Source organism: Sardina pilchardus, chromosome 15, assembly GCF_963854185.1.
Source record: "Sardina pilchardus chromosome 15, fSarPil1.1, whole genome shotgun sequence".
NCBI classification, from domain to species: domain Eukaryota; kingdom Metazoa; phylum Chordata; class Actinopteri; order Clupeiformes; family Clupeidae; genus Sardina; species Sardina pilchardus.
Genome location: NC_085008.1, coordinates 814,603 through 834,602, shown reverse-complemented (window position 1 = coordinate 834,602; position 20,000 = coordinate 814,603). Strand labels below are relative to the sequence as shown.

Below are 20,000 nucleotides of genomic sequence, written 5' to 3'. Positions count from 1 at the left end.
TTAAGGCCAATAACACAACATTGTGTACATTAAGGCCAATAACACAACATTGTGGAGATTAAGGCCAATAACACAACATTGTGGAGATTAAGGCCAATAACACAACATTGTGCTAGGAGCTATGCAGGACAGGTACCATTTCAAAACAAGTACATCTCTCTCTCTCTCTCTCTCTCTCCCTCTCTCCCTCTCTCTCTCTCTCTCTCTCTCTCCCTCTCTCCCTCCCCCTCTCTCTCTGCCTCTCTCCCTCCCTCTCTCCCTCTCTCTCTCTCTCCCTCTCTCCCTCCCTCTCTCTCTCTCTCCACTTCTCAGCAGGAGACGACTTCCATCTGGACAGAGTTCACCTTGACTTCATCTTGACTGGACTGCTTTGTGAAACACACACTCTTGCATTAGGACATCCATTAGACACACTCAGACACACACACACGCACACACACATGCACACACACACACAGCCTAGGAGTTTGTAGTTAGAACACGTTAGGCAGTGATCCTGAAAGATGTTCAAGTACACACCTCCTTGGCAGGTGTTGTGTCACTCCCTGGAGAATGATATGAAGGTAAGAAGCACACACACACACACACACACACTGTATCTGTATAATCTGTATAATGTAACAGTAAGATGATTGCTCAGGGTAAGGGGTTGACCTTTTGATGACTTTAAATCCAAAAGTTAATTAAGGCTACATAATGTTTTTAATGTATCTCCCCAAATACATTATTACTTTGTTCAAAGTTTAAGTTGCTATGGTGATCATAACTCGGTAGAAGGAGTCTATCAGAACGGTGCGTGTGCGTTAACGTGCACTATTCTGGAGGCCATTGGCACACTTGAGTCAGATGAACTCAGAAGAATGACCTAGATATTGTAGTATAGTGCATAGTGAATACAGTATAGTGCATAGTGAATATAGAATAGTGCATAGTGAATACAGTGTAGTGCATAGTGAATATAGTATAGTGCATAGTGAATACAGTATAGTGCATAGTGAATATAGAATAGTGCATAGTGAATACAGTATAGTGCATAGTGAATACAGTATAGTGCATAGTGAATATAGAATAGTGCATAGTGAATACAGTATAGTGAATATAGAATAATGCATAGTGAATACAGTATAGTGCATAGTGAATACAGTATAGAGCATAGTGAATACGGTATAGTGCATAGTGAATACATGACCTAGATGTTATAGTATAGTGAATAGTGAATATATGATGTTGTAGTATAGTGCATAGTGAATATGTGACCTAGATGTTGTAGTACAGTGCATGGTGAATACAGTATAGAGCATAGTGAATATATGATGTTGTAGTATAGTGCATAGTGAATACAGTATAGTGCATAGTGAATACAGTATAGTGAATATAGAATAGTGCATAGTGAATACAGTATAGTGCATAGTGAATACAGTATAGTGAATATAGAATAGTTCATAGTGAATACAGAATAGTGCATAGTGAGTACAGTATAGTGCATAGTGAATATAGAACAGTGCATAGTGAGTACAGTATAGTGCATAGTGAGTACAGTATAGTGCATAGTGAGTACAGTATAGTGCATAGTGAATATAGAATAGTGCATAGTGAATACAGTATAGTGCATAGTGAGTACAGTATAGTGCATAGTGAATACAGTATAGTGCATAGTGAGTACAGTATAGTGCATAGTGAATACAGTATAGTGCATAGTGAATACTGTATAGTGCATAGTGAATACTGTATAGTGAATATAGAATAGTGCATAGTGAATACAGAATAGTGCATAGTGAGTACAGTATAGTGCATAGTGAATATAGAACAGTGCATAGTGAGTACAGTATAGTGCATAGTGAGTACAGTATAGTGCATAGTGAATACAGAATAGTGCATAGTGAGTACAGTAATATAGAATAGTGCATAGTGAATACAGTATAGTGCATAGTGAGTACAGTATAGTGCATAGTGAATACAGTATAGTGCATAGTGAATACTGTATAGTGCATAGTGAATACTGTATAGTGCATAGTGAATACTGTATAGTGCATAGTGAACATATGATGTTGTAGTATAGTGCATTGTGAATACAGTATAGAGCATAGTGAATACAGTGCGTAGTGAACAAGTTAGTTGTTAAACTGGAGAGCCTCAATTGTTCTAGATTCCCAGGCTGCACTTGGCCTGCAATGTACATCTGATCTAGTTCTGTTGTAGTGTGGGGCAATTGGCCTGCAATGATCTAGTTCTGTTGTAGTGTGGGGCAATTGGCCTGCAATGATCAGTTCTGTTGTAGTGTGGGGCAATTGGCCTGCAGTCATCTACATGTAGTTCTGTTGTAGTGTGGGGCATTTGGCCTGCAATGATAATCTAGTTTTTTGTTTTGTTTGAATGATCACAGCCTGTGAGTGTGTCTATTTGTGCACATACACAATCTGTCCACTTGGGGGCAGGCTTGACTCTCTACTGTGGCCGTACTGTCTGTGGATTGAACATGCTCAGAACAGTGAGAACAGTACTGTGGCCGTGCTGTCTACAGAGAGAACACACACAGAACAGAACACACACAGAACAGAACACAACAGGCTTTCATGTGCTCAACACAGCAGAGGAGTTACTAGCCAAGGAACTCCAAGCTGAGGCTCAGTAAGCCTGTTTGACCCTATAATATGTGTGGTGTTTGTGTGTTTGTTTGCGTGCGTGTGTGTGTGTGTGTGTGTGTGTGTGTGTGTGTGTGTGTGTGTGTGTGTGTGTGAGAGAGAGAGACACAGGAGGGCTCAGGTGGACAGAGGTCATCCTTGCTTGAACTGCAGACCACAGCTGCAGAGCACATTCTCAGATGCCCATATTGTATTTGAGAATGTGGGGTGTGTGTGTGTGTGTGTGTGTGTGTGTGTATGCGCAGTAGCACAGCACACATTTTCAGATGCCCATATTGTATTTGAGAGCCATAACTCTCCTAATCATTCCCAATCAATTGGCGGTGTGGTCAGGCTCACTCTGCCCTGCTCAAACCAGGGGGTCAATGCCGTGTACATTAGCTTCGGCATGTTAGCAAGCGCCATTTTCAAGTATGGCGCCTCATGGAGCATTTAGAACCAGCTCCGTGCAGTAAGATCCGTGTTGGGCACGAGCTCTCATGAGTGCACATGTTGGTGGACGGGTACCTACAGGCAATCATTACTCCGTGCGACACTCCACTGGACTCAGGTGTGCGTTCCCGAGCAACTTTTTCTGCTTGTTTTTTACGTGGCAAGCAAGGTATGTGCATTATGGAGAAAGTGAACAAGTCCCGCCTCCATTCATTTCAATGGGAATGCTAGGCTAGTGAAAAGTGCCAAAATTTAACGATTTTTTCAGGCTTCAACATGTCGTTTCAAGGGCCTTGTTTCCGGTGCCATTTTACTTAGCCATTTAAGTGGCAGGTTACTGATTGACGTAAGGTACAGAAGGAGAGCTCGTGCCCACACTAAGCTCGTGCATGAGCTGAAAGTGGAACAGTCACCAATCAGCATGAGGAGAAATGGCACCGGACATGATGTATTTCTGAAAAATGGCGACGAGGAAGTGCCTTGCTAATCAGTCAAATCCGGCGAAGCTAATCACTCAAATCCTGACCCCCTGGCTGTGGCTGACTTAGGCTGGCTTCAGACGTCAACGTGAGCTTGAGAGTTTTAGCGGGTGGGGCGGGATGTCACGGTGGTAACTCCCACCGCGTCTGCAAGATGTCGGACATGAGGCTCGTTTGACTTCTGGAAGATCTGCGCAGATCTGACTTGATGTGATGCATGCTGGGTTGAGCACAATGCATACTGGGACAGATGAAATGCAAACTGCTGCGCCCTTGGTTGTCTCAATTAGGTATTAGCCAATCACAAGTGTGGACAATTAGGTATTATCCAATCACATGTGTGGACATTAAGTTACTGATCTTTTGGTCCAGCCTGAGCAGTGGACGCAGGTGAGGGCGGCTCTTTGTTACGTTAGGCCTTGGTTAGGCCCACTGATTTACAGAACATTTATAGATCAGTGGTTAGGCCCACTGATCTACAGAACATGTATAGATCAGTGGTTAGGCCCACTGATCTACAGAACATTTATAGATCAGTGGTTGCTCTCTGGAAGCTGGATGACCACATCATGGAGGTACTATAGACATGAAGAGAACCAGTCCCATTCGTTTCAATGGCTGATGCTAGGCTACCAGTCCCATTCATTTCAGTGGCTGATGCTAGGCTACCAGTCCCATTCATTTCAATGGCTGATGCAAGGCTACCAGTCCCATTCATTTCAATGGCTGATGCTAGGCTACCAGTCCCATTCATTTCAATGGCTGATGCTAGGCTACCAGTCCCATTATTTCAGTGGCTGATGCTAGGCTACCAGTCCCATTAATTTCAGTGGCTGATGCTAGGCTACCAGTCCCAATCATTTCAATGGCTGATGCTAGGCTACCAGTCCCAATCATTTCAATGGCTGATGCTAGGCTAGCTACTTCAGCCAAAATAGCTATCTTTAAAAACAATGTCTGACAGGCGCTCACTTCCGGCCACATTTTCCCAAACAAGCCACATTACTGGTGTTGAGTGTGGATTGGTGGATGAGCTAGCAGTTTAACTGCTGGGAGGATTAGCAAATCCACATAGATGACATCATTTGTGGCTAATTGGCTTGATATCAGTAATGAGGCTTCTTATTGGCTTGATCTCAGTAATGAGGCTCCTAATTGGCTTGATTGTGGAAATGTGGCCGGAAGTGAACACCTGTCAGTCCTAAGTTTTAGATGTTTTGGCGGCCATCTTAGATGCTAACTGGGCGCAGCTAACGTTGCTCATCCTGAGGCCTGCTTCAGATGCTCAGGACTCTCAGTGGGATCACACAGCAGGGCTGTCAGCGGGTCGGCTCCCTAAACTGGGATTCATTTGAGATCTCACGTCAGCTGTATGTGCTCTCTGTGAGTCCGTAAGATCATACTGTCAGCTAAGTGTGTGTGTGTGTGTGTGTGTGTGTGTGTGTGTGTGTGTGTGAGAGCTCATACTAGCAGGTGTGGTATAGGAGAAAGTGCGTAATATGTTCTTCCTCTAGGCTTAGTGTAGTTATGTATGCCCATTCACTGAGCTTAGAGAAGGTGTGTGTGTGTGTGTGTGTGTGTGTGTGAGAGAGAGAGAGTGTGCTCCTCTTTAGGTAATCATTATTCTCAGAGACCATCCCATAAACGCTGGTGTTGGCTCAAGTGTGACTTCTCAGGAGTGAACTTTGACTGAGGGTGGAAATCAGGTGTGTGTGAGTGTGTGTGCGAGCGAGAGCGAGAGAGAGATCAAGAAAAGACCAGGCGCAGACAATCGGGTGATTATCAGAAGATGTTTGTTCTTCTCAGGGCATATAAGGGTGGGAATCTGTGTGTGTGTGTGTGTGTGTGTGTGTGTGTGTGTGTGTGTGTGTGTGTGTGTGTGTGTGTGTGTGTGTGTGTGTGTGTGTGTGTATCTCAGGGCATATAAGGGTGGGACGGTCACTAAGACATCACCTTGGCTCACCTATTGTACGATCCTCGTCCACACCTTAGAGAACCTGCTCTGGAGGATCCTGCCTCAGGTCCCGGTTCTTGTCATCGCTATTGTTCTCTAAGTATCGCCTCGTCCACTCCCTCAGCAGGCTCCCGGGCGGGGCTCTCGTTTGTGTTTTTATTGTGATCTTAGACAAACCAAACAATCAGTGATTACAGACTCTCTGGGCAGCTGCAGTAGCTGTGTGATCTGTCAGTCTGTCAGTCAGCACTCAACAGCTTCTACTGGGGTACTGAAGGCACTTCTGAGCGTAGCCAAAGGTAGGCATCCGGTCTAAGCATACTCTGTGTAAACTAGGCCTCTTGTCTAAGCATACTCTGTGTAAACTAGGCCTCCTCTCTAAGCATACTCTGTGCAAACTAGGCCTCCTCTCTAAGCATACTCTGTGTAAACTAGGCCTCTTGTCTAAGCATACTCTGTGTACACATTTGAGCAGGTTTTCGGTGAGGTGTTAAAGGGCTCTCCTGATGGTGCTTTTGATGATGCCGGTGCTTTTGGTTCCATGAAACAGAAAGTGATGGAGCGCCTGAGACCTGCACTGAGACCTGCACTTTGGCAGCTCCTCTCTGTTTTATTGCCTCCGCTCGTTCAGTGGGGGAGCAGCATCGACCACATTAAGTTATAATTTACTGAGATGGACGGAATTGAACTCCATGCACTTGGGTTCCAATATCTTTGTCAGCGTATTTGTTTGTGAATTGGCAGGCTGCTGATCAGCATAAACCAGGTCAGGAGCTGCTGAGCTTATCGGGAAATGGCCTGGTCTGGTCCTCAGGGCTAATTGTGTGTTGTATAAAGACGCAGATAATTCCAGCCTTATCTGTTTCCCAGGCCGTTTCTAGATTACACTAGTCTGGGATAAATGTTTTTTTTTCCACCGGATGGTTTCTTGTAGTTATCTTTTAGTCCAGGACTAGACTTAATCCACTAGCACTGTAGCACTAGTCTTAATCCATGCACAAGAGACCAGCTGTATACACTAGCTGAACACTGTAGCTTCAATGGGTATTGATCTTAAAGAATCAATCTGCTAAGAAGTTCCGCTCGTAGAACTTGCTCTGTTTGAGGACCGGTTCGCCCCTGTCACTCTGACTCCATTGAATCCTCGACTCTCATTGGTGGGTTGAGGCAACAGGGGCTCTCATTGGTGGGTTGAGACAGCAGGGGGCAGCTGGACTCTCATTGGTGGGTTGAGGCAGCAGGGGCTCTCATTGGTGGGTTGAGACCGCAGGGGGCAGCTGGACTCTCATTGGTGGGTTGAGGCAGCGGGGCAGTTGCGTTGACATCACGTTTCTTCTTCAGCTCGGAGCTCAGCCTCAACTGGCTGCAGGACCCCCCTGAGGTGTCCGCTGCATCCCATTGGCTAGTCCCAGCCAGACCTGGCCAATGGGGTCGTCCCAGGGCACCTCTTCCAGGAAGTGCTGTCCCAGTTGCCTTATCAGGGGGACACAGTCCACTCTGCCACACATGGTCACACTCTGACAGGGACACCAAGGAGGTGAACTCCCTTAGTAGAGCTCAGCCCACACACACACACACACACACACACACACACACACACTTATCTTCTTGTGTCTCGCGCGCTACTGCAGGGGCCTGAGGCTACTAAAGGATCCTGCGTTATCAGCCCGCGGTTATTTTTACAAACACAACAAAGTGCCCGTGGAGGCCCGTGCTGGTGCGTCGTGTGTGTGTCCTCTCGTCCAGCCAGGTGAGTGGGAGCATCTCATGGTTCTAATGTGAGTAGTGAGTGGAACAGTTCTAGTGTGTAGTGAGTGGAACAGTTCTAGTGTGAGTAGTGAGTGGAACAGTTCTAGTGTGAGTAGTGAGTGGAACAGTTCTAGTGAGTAGTGAGTGGAACAGTTCTAGTGTGAGTAGTGAGTGGAACAGTCCTGGAGAGAGAGAGACGGACAGAGTCAAGTCGTTTTGTTGGACACTTCTGGTTGTCGCTGATCTGGTTAAATTGACACACACACACACACACACACACACACACACACACAGAGTAAAGTATTTTTGTGTCAATGGTCACATGTGGTCAGCAGGCAGGGCAAGGTGAAAATGTACGTTATTATATAAATATACATTTGTACAGTTGTAATGCTTCAGACAAAATAGCTTTGGATCGGCTCAATGTATGGAAGTGCTCAATGTAAATGTCAGTATAGTATATAGTGAGTGTAAACCTGTTTGATATAGTCTATATGGTGTAATCCTATTTGATATAGTCTATGGTGTAATCCTATTTGATATGGTCTATATGGTGTAATCCTATTTGATATAGTCTATGGTGTAATCCTATTTGATATAGTCTATGGTGTAATCCTATTTGATATGGTCTATATGGTGTAATCCTATTTGATATGGTCTATATGGTGTAATCCTATTTGATATAGTCTATATGGTGTGATCCTATTTGATATAGTCTATGGTGTAATCCTATTTGATATAGTCTATATGGTGTAATCCTATTTGATATAGTCTATATGGTGTAATCCTATTTGATATAGTCTATATGGTGTAATCCTATTTGATATAGTCTATATGGTGTAAACTGGACCAAGCTGGGCGCAGGGAAACAGGCAGCAGGGTGTGTTGGTGGAGGGCAGAGGTGGACAGGCCATGAGGAGTGTGGATAACTGCCCTAGTGCCCTTACATTCTGCCCTTACATTCTGCCCTTATACTCTACCCTTATTCTTTACCCTTATTCTCTACCCTTACACTCTGCCCTTATACTCTACCCTTCTATTCTGTCCTTATATTCTGCCCTTACACTGTGTCCTTACTCTCTGCCTGTGCCGGGCGGTGTGTTCATTAAATGTGTCTGAGTAGTGTGGTCACTATCACCTATCATTAGTCTGAGTAGTGTGGTCACTATCACCTATCAATATTACTCTGCTCTGCCACCCGGTTGCTAGTACAGCTTCAATTCCCTTCTGTGCTAATAACAGAGACTTCTTGCCCATTTGGGGAAAGTTTTGGAGGCGGTTTTGAGGATCCTTTTCAACCTTATACTGCCGTATTCAAATTCAGCTGTTTATTTGCTGATAATTTCCTTATGGATCTGGAATCTATTGATTGCCGTTTAGTTCCTTATGGATCCGTAATCTGTTGATTGCTGTTTACCGTACTTCCTGATTGTTGTTTAGTTCCTTATGGATCTGTAATCTAATGATTGGTGCCATAAAAGGCTGCTGTTGGCCAGGAGCAACACACAAGCAGCTCTGCACATCCTCATCGTCATGACGACGTCACCTGTGCTGCTGTGGGGTAGAGGTGTCACCTGTGCAGGTGTGTGTGGGGGGTAGAGGTGTAACCTGTACAGGTGTGTGTGTGGGGCAGAAGTGTCACCTGTGCAGGTGTGTGTGTGGGGTAGAAGTGTCACCTGTACAGGTGTGTGTGTGCAGGTGGGGGGTAGAGGTGTCACCTGTGCAGGTGTGTGTGGGGGGTAGAGGTGTCACCTGTGCAGGTGTGTGTGGGGGGTAGAGGTGTCACCTGTGCAGGTGTGTGTGGGGGGTAGAGGTGTCACCTGTGCAGGTGTGTGTGGGGGGTAGAGGTGTCACCTGTGCAGGTGTGTGTGTGGGGGGTAGAGGTGTCACCTGTGCAGGTGTGGGCAGAAATGGGAGAAGAGTTGAAGAGCTGCACGCTCATCAGAGATGTTTGAGTGTCATCTCAGTCATAACTTACATGGCCGTTCAGTGAGTGGGTAATGCCAGCGGTTGCTATGGGTAATGCCAGCGGTTGCTATGGGTAATGCCAGCGGTTGCTATGGGTAATGCCAGCAGTTGCCATGGGTAATGTCAGCATGTGCTATGGGTAATGCCAGTGGGTGCTATGGGTAATGCCAGCAGTTGCCATGGGTAATGCCAGCGGTTGCCATGGGTAATGCCAGCAAGTGCTATGGGTAATGCCAGCAGTTGCCATGGGTAATGCCAGTGGGTGCTATGGGTAATGCCAGCGGTTGCCATGGGTAATGCCAGCGGTTGCCATGGGTAATGCCAGCAAGTGCTATGGGTAATGCCAGCGGTTGCTATGGGTGATGCCAGTGCTATAACGAAATGGGTAATGCCAGCGGTTGCACCGCAGTGCTATAATGAAAATCACTGATTGGATTTGTTGGTTAATCACGCCGTTGGGAACGTTCTCAACCTTTGAGAACCTCTGGTGTTCGCACCTTTGGTGTGTTGAGGTTGAACGTCTGCTTTGGTGTATTTCTGTAACGTCTGGTTTGGTGTATTTCTGTAACGTCTGGTTTGGTGTATTTCTGATATGTCTGGTTTGGTGTATTTCTGTAACGTCTGGTTTGGTGTATTTCTGATATGTCTGGTTTGGTGTATTTCTGTAATGTTCAGTTTCGTTTGAGACGCCCCAACGGGAGAGTTTCTCTCTCTGTCTCCATATAAGGCCTTCATCTGGAGAATCATGAACTCTAAAGCATATAAGGCCTTCATCTGGAGAATCATGAACTCTGAAGCCATTTTATGCCCCTTGGCATGGGCACAAGTATTTTTATTGCAGACGACTTGGCATTTGGCACACAGGTGACCAAGCACTAAGCAGGTGTAGCCTGCCCGAGTGAAACCATTCTCCAGGTCGACTGTTATCTGTGAAGGAGAACTTTAAGACCGTGCTCATTGTTAATGACGCAGTATAAATTCCCAGAGGACAGTGTTCATTGTTAAGGACACAGCAGACATACAGTACTCCGGATAGTGTTCATTGGGACACAGCACATTTACAGTACCCAGAGGACAGTGTTCATTGGGACACAGCAGAACTACAGTACCCAGAGGACAGTGTTCATTGGGACACAGCAGAACTACAGTACCCAGAGGGGGATCTTTGCCCTTACTGGAGGAGGGAGGGCAGCAAACTCTTTTGAGTGGACAAACCTCTTCTCTGCAGTCTCCAGTGCCCATAGAGCCCCAGCACTAGGCCCCTATCTAGCTTACATGGGCTCCCCTGGGTCATATGCACTAGCTTACATGGGCTCCCCTTAGTTATACGCACTAGCTAACATGGGCTCCCCATAGTTATATACGCACTAGCTAACATATATGCACTAGCTAACATGGGCTCCCCTTAGTTATATACGCACTAGCTAACATGAGCTCCTCTTAGTTATACGCACAAGCCTACATGGGCTCCCCTGGGTCACATGCACTAGCTAACATGGGCTCCCCTTAGTTATATACGCACTAGCTAACATGGGCGCAAATCAGCCGAATTTAACGTTAAGGCTGTTCCTTTCACATTGACGACACGGGGTGGGGAGTCAACCCGCCTCGGCAATCCAACCCGTCTCGGGGGGTAGTATCAGAGCCGAGCCGTGTTGAATATGAAAGGAACAGGGGTCAACCCCGCTATTAGGGGTGTGTGACTGATGACGTATTTGGCCAGGCAGGAGGTTAAAATACAGGAAACCGGCTTCAGACAACCCCGGGACCAGAACACGTCTACCTTTCACATTGCGAAATCCCCTGAACCCGCTATTTCTTAAACGCTAATGTATCGTTTCTGAATGTGAAAGGGGCTATATATGCACTAGCCTACATGGGCTCCTCTTCTGCTCCATATCAGTTCTGAATTGTAATATTTTAATCTCCTCTGCTGCATATATCGTTTCTGAATTCTAACATGCCAATCTCTTCCTGGTTCTTTCAGAGGCAGTTGACCTTTGCCCCCTCACGGGATGCGCTGGGCGCTGGTGGGCAGCAGCCACTGAGCCGCTCGTACCCGTTTCCATCCCCACGGCAACCTCCGCCCCCTCCTGCCCCCCCACCACCCCTCTGTGGCCCCCCCGCGGCCGTTGCCATGGAGCCCGTGTCCACCCCCAGCATGGTCAGCAGCCCGCGCAAGTGGAACCTGAAGCCGCTGTCGCCGCGGCTGGAGCTGTCGGAGCTGCGCAGCATGGTCAGCCCCTCCACCCCTGAACACGCCCGCCCTCGCCATGACAACACACACGCCGAGCGCTCCCTCTCGCCGCACGCCTCGTGGGACGGCCAGTCGCAGGACAGCTCGGCCCTCGAGGGCGTCTCCATCGGCCGCGCCCACTCGTCCGTCTCCGTGACGACGGCGGCGCCGGGCGAGCGCGGGCAGGACATGGCGGTGGTGTCGTCGCGCCAGGTTGCCGTGGGAGAAGCGTCCAGGGACGGAGAGGCGTCGTGGTCAGCGGGCGGCAGCAGCACCCCCAGCACGGCGCCCGGCACCCCCACCAGCAGCGTAGGCTCCCACTCCGGCTTCTACTCGTTCGTGGACGACCCGGCGAGCCCCGAGGCCGAGAGCAACGAGGAGTGGATGACCTCGCCCGAGCGCCAGGCCCAGCTGGCCACGCTGAAGAGGGACCACGGCTACACGCTGCAGACCTACGCGCTCGGACACAAGCCCGACAAGCTGTTCGAGGAGAGCAACGGCGACGCCCGCTACCGGGTGGACAGCAGCGGCGTGTCCAGAGCGGTGGCGGACGAGAGGGAAGTGGTCAAGGTGGACAGGAAGGAGATCATCCGCGAGCAGGCGCCCAGGAAGAGCGGCGCCTTTAAGGAGCAGTGGAGCTCGCTGGACATGCTTGACCTGCCCAGCGCCCAGCAGCGGCTCGTGGACGGCTTCAGCATCTGCTACGGGCCGGCCAACCCTGCGGCCGAACCCACGCCAGCCGAGCCGGGCACCGTCGACGAGCAGCAGATCGACTTCAACTCGGCGCGCCAGCAGTTCATCATGATGGAGCGGGCAGGAGGCAGTCCAGTCATCCGCAGAGCTGCGGACACCAGCGCCCAGCCCACTGCCCCGACACCCAGCGCTCACCCTCCACCCCCCAAGACCTACACCCCCCACGCCTCTCTCCAGAGCTCCGCCTCTCTCAATAGCCCCGCCTCTCCCCATAGCTCCACCCCCCAGGCCCCGCCCCAGCCGTACGCGGCGCAGGAGCCCGGCCAGGTGCCGGCTGAGATGCGGCGCTACATGTTTGCGGAGGGCAGCGGCGGCGGCGCTCTGGACGTCGTGTCCAAGGAGAGCAGGACGTCTGACGACCGCGCGGGCCGCAGCCAATCGCTGTCCAGTCCACTCGGCTCGGAGGACGACGTGTTCGTCGTTAGCAACGCGGTGACCGTGAGGGTCACTGAAGGTCAGGACGCCGTGAAGCAGAGCGGCGCGACCGAGCTCGACTCCGGCCTGGGCGACCAGATGGCGGAGGACGCTAGTGACCGCAGCAGCAGCAGCAGCAGCAGCAGCCCTGCGCCGGACGCTCCTCAGGAGACCGCAGCGGAGAGGGAGGTGCGCATCGCCCGGGAGACGCCCATCGAGCGGGAGATCCGGGTGGCGCAGGAGCGCGAGGAGAGCTTGCGGAGGGTCCGGGGCATCCGCCACAGCAGCTCGGTCGAGATGGTGGAGATCACGAGCAAGCCGCTGCTCTCTCTAGCCCCGCCCACGCTGCCCACGCTGCCCGCTCTGCCCGCCGGCCACGCCAAGCCCAAGGAGAGCAGCCGCGTCAGCTTCCTGATCCAGCGCGAGATCGCCCGCGAGCTGCAGCGCACCGACGCCAGCGGCGGCCACAAGGGGGCGCTCTACGACGTGGAGGAGAGGCGGAGGGTGTTCGAGCAGCCGCCGCAGGTGCCGCAGGTCAAGCCCTCGCCCACGCCGCCCGTCTCCGTGCCGACCGCAGCTGCGCCGCTGGACGTCTCTCAGAGCTCGCCCGCCGCTGCCAGAGACGACGGCCGCCCCGCGCTGACGGAGATCTCGGAGCAGTCCGGCGCGGAGGAGGAGGAGGGGGAGGAGGAGGGGGGGGGCCAGCCCTGCTGCCCACACCGGCACGCTGACCACACCGCTCTCCCCGTGAGCCGAGTGACCCCCGCCGCCAGCTCGGAGCGCTCCTGGGGCCTCCGCACGCGCATATCGTTTGCTCCCAGCACTGACCACCAGAGGGCGCCCTCCCCGGCCAGCGGCCGCTCCTCCACCGGCGCCTTCTTCTTCTCCTCCAGCAGCCGGAGCTCCCTCAGCGGGGCGGGGCAGGGCGGGGACGCCAGGAGCGCACCTGCCTGGAAGGCTCACCTGGAGCGCCGCGACCTTGAGCAGCATCACCTGGAGCGCCGCGACCTTGAGCAGGAGCGCCGCGACCTTGAGCAGCATCACCTGGAGCAGCGCGACCTTGAGCAGCATCACCTGGAGCGCCGCGACCTTGAGCAGCATCACCTGGAGCGCCGCGACCTTGAGCAGACTCACCTGGAGCGCCGCGACCTTGAGCAGCATCACCTGGAGCGCCGCGACCTTGAGCAGGAGCAGCGCGACCTTGAGCAGGAGCAGCGCGACCTTGAGCAGCATCACCTGGAGCGCCGCGACCTTGAGCAGGAGCAGCGCGACCTTGAGCAGGAGCAGCGCGACCTTGAGCTGCGTCTGCAGAGCGCTCCGGAGGTGATCCGCGAGGACATCGAGCGCGACCTGCAGCGGGAGCAGGAGCACCAGACTCAGTCTCGGGCGCGCGCCGCCTCGCTGGACACGGGCCTGGACCATGTGGACGGCTCCGAGCAGGTGGTCACCATGACGACAACAACACCGAAAACGCAAACAGACACAACAGAACCGCCGAAGAACACAACATGCCAGCCCAGCGGTGCCGAGACAGCAGCACCTCCTAAAGAACCGGTTCCGCCAGAGGAACCCGTACCGGTTCTGCCAGAGGAACCCGTGAAGCCTGTGAGTTCTAGATCATCGTACTCCTGGAGCGTCGACACACACCCCACCAGGAGAATGGCCTCAACAGGTCAGTAACACACGCGCACACACACGCACACGCACACACACACACACACACACACATACGCACACACACACACATACGCAAACACACGCACACACACACACACACACACACACACACACACACACACACACACACACACACACACACACACACACACGCACACACACCCCACCAGGAGAATAGCCTCAACAGGTCAGTAACAGTGTTAGTGTTGTGTTGTCTTACACAGTGCTGGGGTGACTAGTTTATCAGAGGTTAGTGTTGTGTCTTACACACACACAGTGCTGACTACGGTAGTTTCCCAGAAATGAGTGTTGTGTGTGACAGTGCTGAGCTGACGAGATGTGATGGGCACGATACATGACTCTCTGAGTTGCTGTCCCAGCTGCACTTTGGTCCAATCACATGTCCAGGAGGAGCTCCGAGACAGCACTCACCCTCACAGTTCCTCCACGTGTTAAACATTAACGTATAGCACAGCTTACACTTGACCACCAGCCAATTAGATGCCAAGATTGTTCGCAGTACAGTTGACACCTTTTGTTATTATGAAAGGCTGCCACCTGCAGTTCAACATGTGGTACTGAATGTTTATATGACTTAAGTTTTATTTGTGAAGACATTCAGAACAAAAAAGACCTTGATGATGGAGAACACATTTTGTTCCATATTGTGGCCAAGTCACGAACTAAGCTGGGGTGTTCCCATCTGATGTGCTGCAAGGCCCCATCACAGATCCTTGATCACTAAAGTGCTTAACCCTCCCTGGCCCCACGGTAGAGCAGTTGAGAATAGACCTCTGAAGTTAAGGCAAGATAAAGGATCTCCTTATATGGGCAAAGATGGCAGCTTTTTTGTATGCGGACATCAGAGGTCTTTGTGAACAGCCTGGTCATAAAATGACATCACTCTGAGCGGGAACTGGAGTGAGCAACAACTCCTCTGGTAATTCTCTGTGTTCCCATGACGACTCCCATGCCGTTCCCTTGACCTGTGAGTGTGTGTGTGTGTGTGTGTGTGTGTGTGTTCCTGACGGTGGCGTCTCTTGTTGTGTTATCTCCGCAGATAAAGCGTTGCACACGCCCTCTCCACGCCCGTACGGACGACTCCCCTCCATCTCCATGGTGACGGCCCAGCCGTGGGGGAACCAGAAGCCGGTCTCCGTGGCGATGGCCCGGGTGCCTCCGCTGGTGCTGCCCCCCTCTGGCCGGCTGGAGCGACTGCGGAGCAGCGACGCACTGGCCCCCCCCCTCACCCCCACCTCCCCCCCCCGCGGCCTCACACACACGCTGCTGGAGGGCTTTGAGGAGCACCGCGCCAAACTCAAGATGGAGGAGAACGCCGTGAGTTTCTCACACACACACACACACTGAACACGCATTATATTCACACACACACTGAACACGCATTATATTCACACACACACACACACACACACACACACTGACTGAACACGCATTATATTCACACACACGCTGAACACGCATTATATTCACACACACACACACACACACACACACACACACTGAACACGCTTTATATATACACACACACTGAACACGCTTTATATTTACTCACACACTGAACACGCCTTGCTTTATGTTTACATTTACATACACTGAACACGCCTTATATTATATTTACACACACACTGAACACGCCTTACTTCATATTTGCATTATACAGTATTTACACACACACACACTGAACACGCCTTACATTATATTTACATTATATTTACACACACACTGAACACGCCTTACATTATATTTACAGTACATTTACATACACTTACCTACATATTACATGTACTGTAGATTAGCCTACACACACTGGACATACAGTTCTCATAGACTACATTTATATATTTACATATTAACATTTACCTTCCATATATACAGTACATTACACATACTGTACATTACACACACACTTTCCTTCATATAACATGCATTTACGTTAGCTTTACATTTACCTTAATTCAAATGTGTTCAGAGAGCAGATGCTTGATCTGTACTGCAGAGCAGGTTTTCCCTCATGACCACGGTGACCCATAACACTCCCTGGATGCTCTGGCTTCATGTTAGCATGTTAGCATGTCTGTGTAGTTAGCCCCCCTCCACCTATATGAACTTAGCTATTGGACCCTGTGCTACGGAGGCAACTTAGCTAGTGGACCCTGTTCTACGGAGGCAACTTAGCTAGTGGACCCTGTTCTACGGAGGCAACTTAGCTATTGGACCCTGTGCTACGGAGGCAACTTAGCTAGTGGACCCTGTTCTACGGAGGCAACTTAGCTAGTGGACCCTGTTCTACGGAGGCAACTTAGCTATTGGACCCTGTGCTCCGGAGGCAACTTAGCTAGTGGACCCTGTTCTACGGAGGCAACTTAGCTAGTGGACCCTGTTCTACGGAGGCAACTTAGCTAGTGGGCCCTGTTCTACGGAGGCAACTTAGCTAGTGGGCCCTGTTCTACGGAGGCAACTTAGCTAGTGGGCCCTGTTCTACGGAGGCAATTCCACAAGAATAAATCTGTGTGTGTGGTTAAGATAGATAGATAGATAGATAGATAGATACTTTATTGATCCCCAAGGGGAAATTCAAGATGTCGTCGCTTGACTAGCTGAGCTCTCGTGCCACTTCTCTAATGCTTCAACACTCAACAAAACCTGTGTCATTGTCAAAGGAAGTGATGTAATATCCTGACCCTTTCCTCTCCCTGTCTCCCACAGTATGCCGGGATCCAGCCCTCGGACGACGTAAATCACGAGGTGAGTGTTCTGTGTGTCCCTCATCCCTCACCATTCTCATTCTGCTTCTGATTCTGTCGCCAAACAAACTTGTGGTCCAATCCCAGCTGATGTTCTGGTCCTCATGTCTGTGTCAGTGTGGTCCAATCCCAGCTGATGTTCCGTACATGTCTGTGTCAGTGTGGTCCAATCCCAGCTGATGTTGTGGTCCTCATGTCTGTGTCAGTGTGGTCCAATCCCAGCTGATGTTGTGGTCCTCATGTCTGTGTCAGTGTGGTCCAATCCCAGCTGATGTTCTTTACATGTCTGTAGTGTGGTCCAATCCCAGCTGATGTTGTGTTCTTCGTGTCCGTGTCGTAGGTCCTGGAGGCGACGCGTGTGACGCGGCACAAGAACAGGATGGCGCTGCGCTGGGAGGCGGGTGTGTATGCCAACGAGGACGACAAGTGAGCGTGCCCTCCTCTCGTGCCCGCTCGTGCCCTCCTCTCGTGCCCTCCTCTCGTGCCCGCTCGTGCCCGCTCGGGCCAGCTGAACGCTCAGAGCTCCCGCAGGACTGAGTGCCAACACACACAGCTCGCCTCCTCAACCAAGACTGCCAATCCACGCCAACGTAAACCTTCAAATGCATCATACCTCTCCTGCAGCCTGGGAACAGATCAACACTCTGCACTCTGCCCCCCCAATACACCTCTGCCCCCCCAATACACCTCTGCCCACAGAAAAACACCTTCCAAAGTCTTCCAAGAATATCATTAGAATTATAGTTGAGAAGAGAACCTGATGCTTACCAAACGATTCCCTTGCGGTGTGGATCTGATGTCCAGCCTGACCTGTAGAGCCACGTCTCCTGAGGGTGCCCTCTACGACCTCTGACCTTTAGAGCCACGCCTCCTGAGGGTGCCCTCTACGACCTCTGACCTTTAGAGCCACGTCTCCTGAGGGTGCCCTCTACGACCTCTGACCTGTAGAGCCACGTCTCCTGAGGGTGCCCTCTACGACCTCTGACCTTTAGAGCCATGTCTCCTGAGGGTGCCCTCTACGACCTCTGACCTATAGAGCCACGTCTCCTGAGGGTGCCCTCTACGACCTCTGACCTTTAGAGCCACGTCTCCTGAGGGTGCCCTCTATTGGTCCTCGGAGCTGTGTGACCCTTGACCCTCTGAGTGGCCAGCCTGACATTAGAGCATCATTAGAGTATCATAGCAACAGCAGCAGAAGCTGGGTGACACCGGTCAGTCTGTCAGAGTGCTGAAAGACTGTAGCTCAGGAGATCCACTGAGATCACTTGGGATCATATGTGTAGTAGCTCAGGAGATCCACTGAGATCACTTGGGATCATATGTGTAGTACCTCAGGAGATCCACTGAGATCACTTGGGATCATATGTGTAGTAGCTCAAGAGATCCACTGAGATCACTTGGGATCACATGTCTAGCTCAGGAGATCCATTGAGGTCACTTGGGATCACATGTATTAATATTAATAGCAAATATTATCTGTCCATAAGGAAGAGAATGTGTTATCTGTCCAGAGAAAAGATCACCCTCGCCATACACGAAACATGAATCTTACACAAGATCAACCAGCATCCCTGATCATGACAAGATGACCCTCCAAAAGTGAAATCTCTTCCATCTTCCTACATCTTACATGAGATCAACCAGCCTTCATGTTCATGACAAGAGTGTGTATGATCGAGAACACACACGACTAGAGAATCTCATCACACTTTGTCCTAACCTGAGGCATTCCTATTGATCCCGTGTGTGTGTGTGTGTGTGTGTGTGTGTGTGTGTGTGTGTGTACACATTCCCAAGGGCTGAATCAGGGGCAAGGTCAGAGCTTTTCCTCAGCAGTTTGAGTGCTTCGTTTTTCCAAATCTAACGCTGATTCGCGTCATGCCTGTGTCCTTTTGCTTAAAGCAAACTTCTCTCTCCGCAGCTGAAAGTCCCATTGAATTCTAATTTAATATTGTAAAAAACTTGAACATCTTGAAAATGTATTTAATTCTGTTTTACAGCGTATTTTGAAAAGCTGGAAATTAGACTGAAACAAATAAACTAATAACATAATTGAAAATGGTTCCTGTTTTTTAGTTTTTCCAAGTTGAAATTCACACAGCATACTCACACACAAAGCACTGTTTCTTCACTGCAGTGCATACACTGATGAAAAGGCGGAGAATATTCTAGAAAGTCCACTCTGATGGCGGCTTGATGTCCTCTCTCTCAGGATTTTAATATTCTAATGTGATGACCACGCGTGATGACCAGCCCTATTCTAATGTGATGACCAGGCGTGAGGGCCAGTCCTATTCTAATGTGATGACCACGCCATGTATATGTCATGGCGCTCTCGCCCACTGTGTGTCTGAAGCCTAATGAAATACCCCAACTGCCCCAGATCTCTGCAGCCTAATGAAATACCCCAACTGCCCCATATCTCTGCAGCTTAATGAAATACCCCAACTGCCCCATATCACTGCACCCTAATGAAATACCCCAACTGCCCCATATCTCTGCAGCTTAAAGGTTGGGTACGGAATTAGCAAAACGGACGGCAGAGTTTGAACATATACAACCTCAAGTCCCGCCCTCCATGCACGAGCGACAATTCAAATGCGCAGCGCGAGAGCGAGCCAGGCTAAATGAAATGCCAGCCTGGCGTCTACAGCACTATGAGCTCTAGTCTCAATACAATCACTCACATCAACTTCCCCAATTACATTCTTTATTCACCTCCAAAGGGTTGTAGTACATATGGTTCAGTAGCCATAGGTGTGTATATTTGAACAGAATCTGGTTTGTTCTTACCAGGGCGATTATCTCCTGAAATATCCGAGTTTAGTGCTGGCCCGTTGGTTCGCCTATTCCACCGTAGCTCCAAGCTGTTAAGTTTCGATTTCATGTTTACAGCACTCTTCGTGTCACGGTAAAATGTAATTTTTGCTA

General features: G+C 50.2%; 1 protein-coding gene across 5 annotated transcripts in view; it reads left to right on the top strand.

Moving 5' to 3' along the window:
• Window positions 1-19,128, top strand: part of misp (mitotic spindle positioning) — a 22,118-nt gene extending 2,990 nt beyond the window's left edge. Inside the window, exons 2-7 of one of the 5 annotated variants that reach the window (XM_062555738.1) lie at window positions 313-563; window positions 11,212-13,605; window positions 13,636-14,299; window positions 15,365-15,642; window positions 17,032-17,070; window positions 17,410-19,128. In XM_062555738.1, the coding sequence (XP_062411722.1) occupies window positions 504-563; window positions 11,212-13,605; window positions 13,636-14,299; window positions 15,365-15,642; window positions 17,032-17,070; window positions 17,410-17,499 (3,525 nt within the window). In that variant the 5' untranslated portion in view covers window positions 313-503 and the 3' untranslated portion in view covers window positions 17,500-19,128. Of the gene's footprint in view, window positions 1-312; window positions 564-7,028; window positions 7,258-11,211; window positions 14,300-15,364; window positions 15,643-17,031; window positions 17,071-17,409 lie in introns of those variants that run through there. The other 4 variants (XM_062555739.1, XM_062555740.1, XM_062555737.1 and 1 more) reach the window with 4 other exon arrangements.
• Window positions 19,129-20,000: the final 872 nt, after the last annotated feature.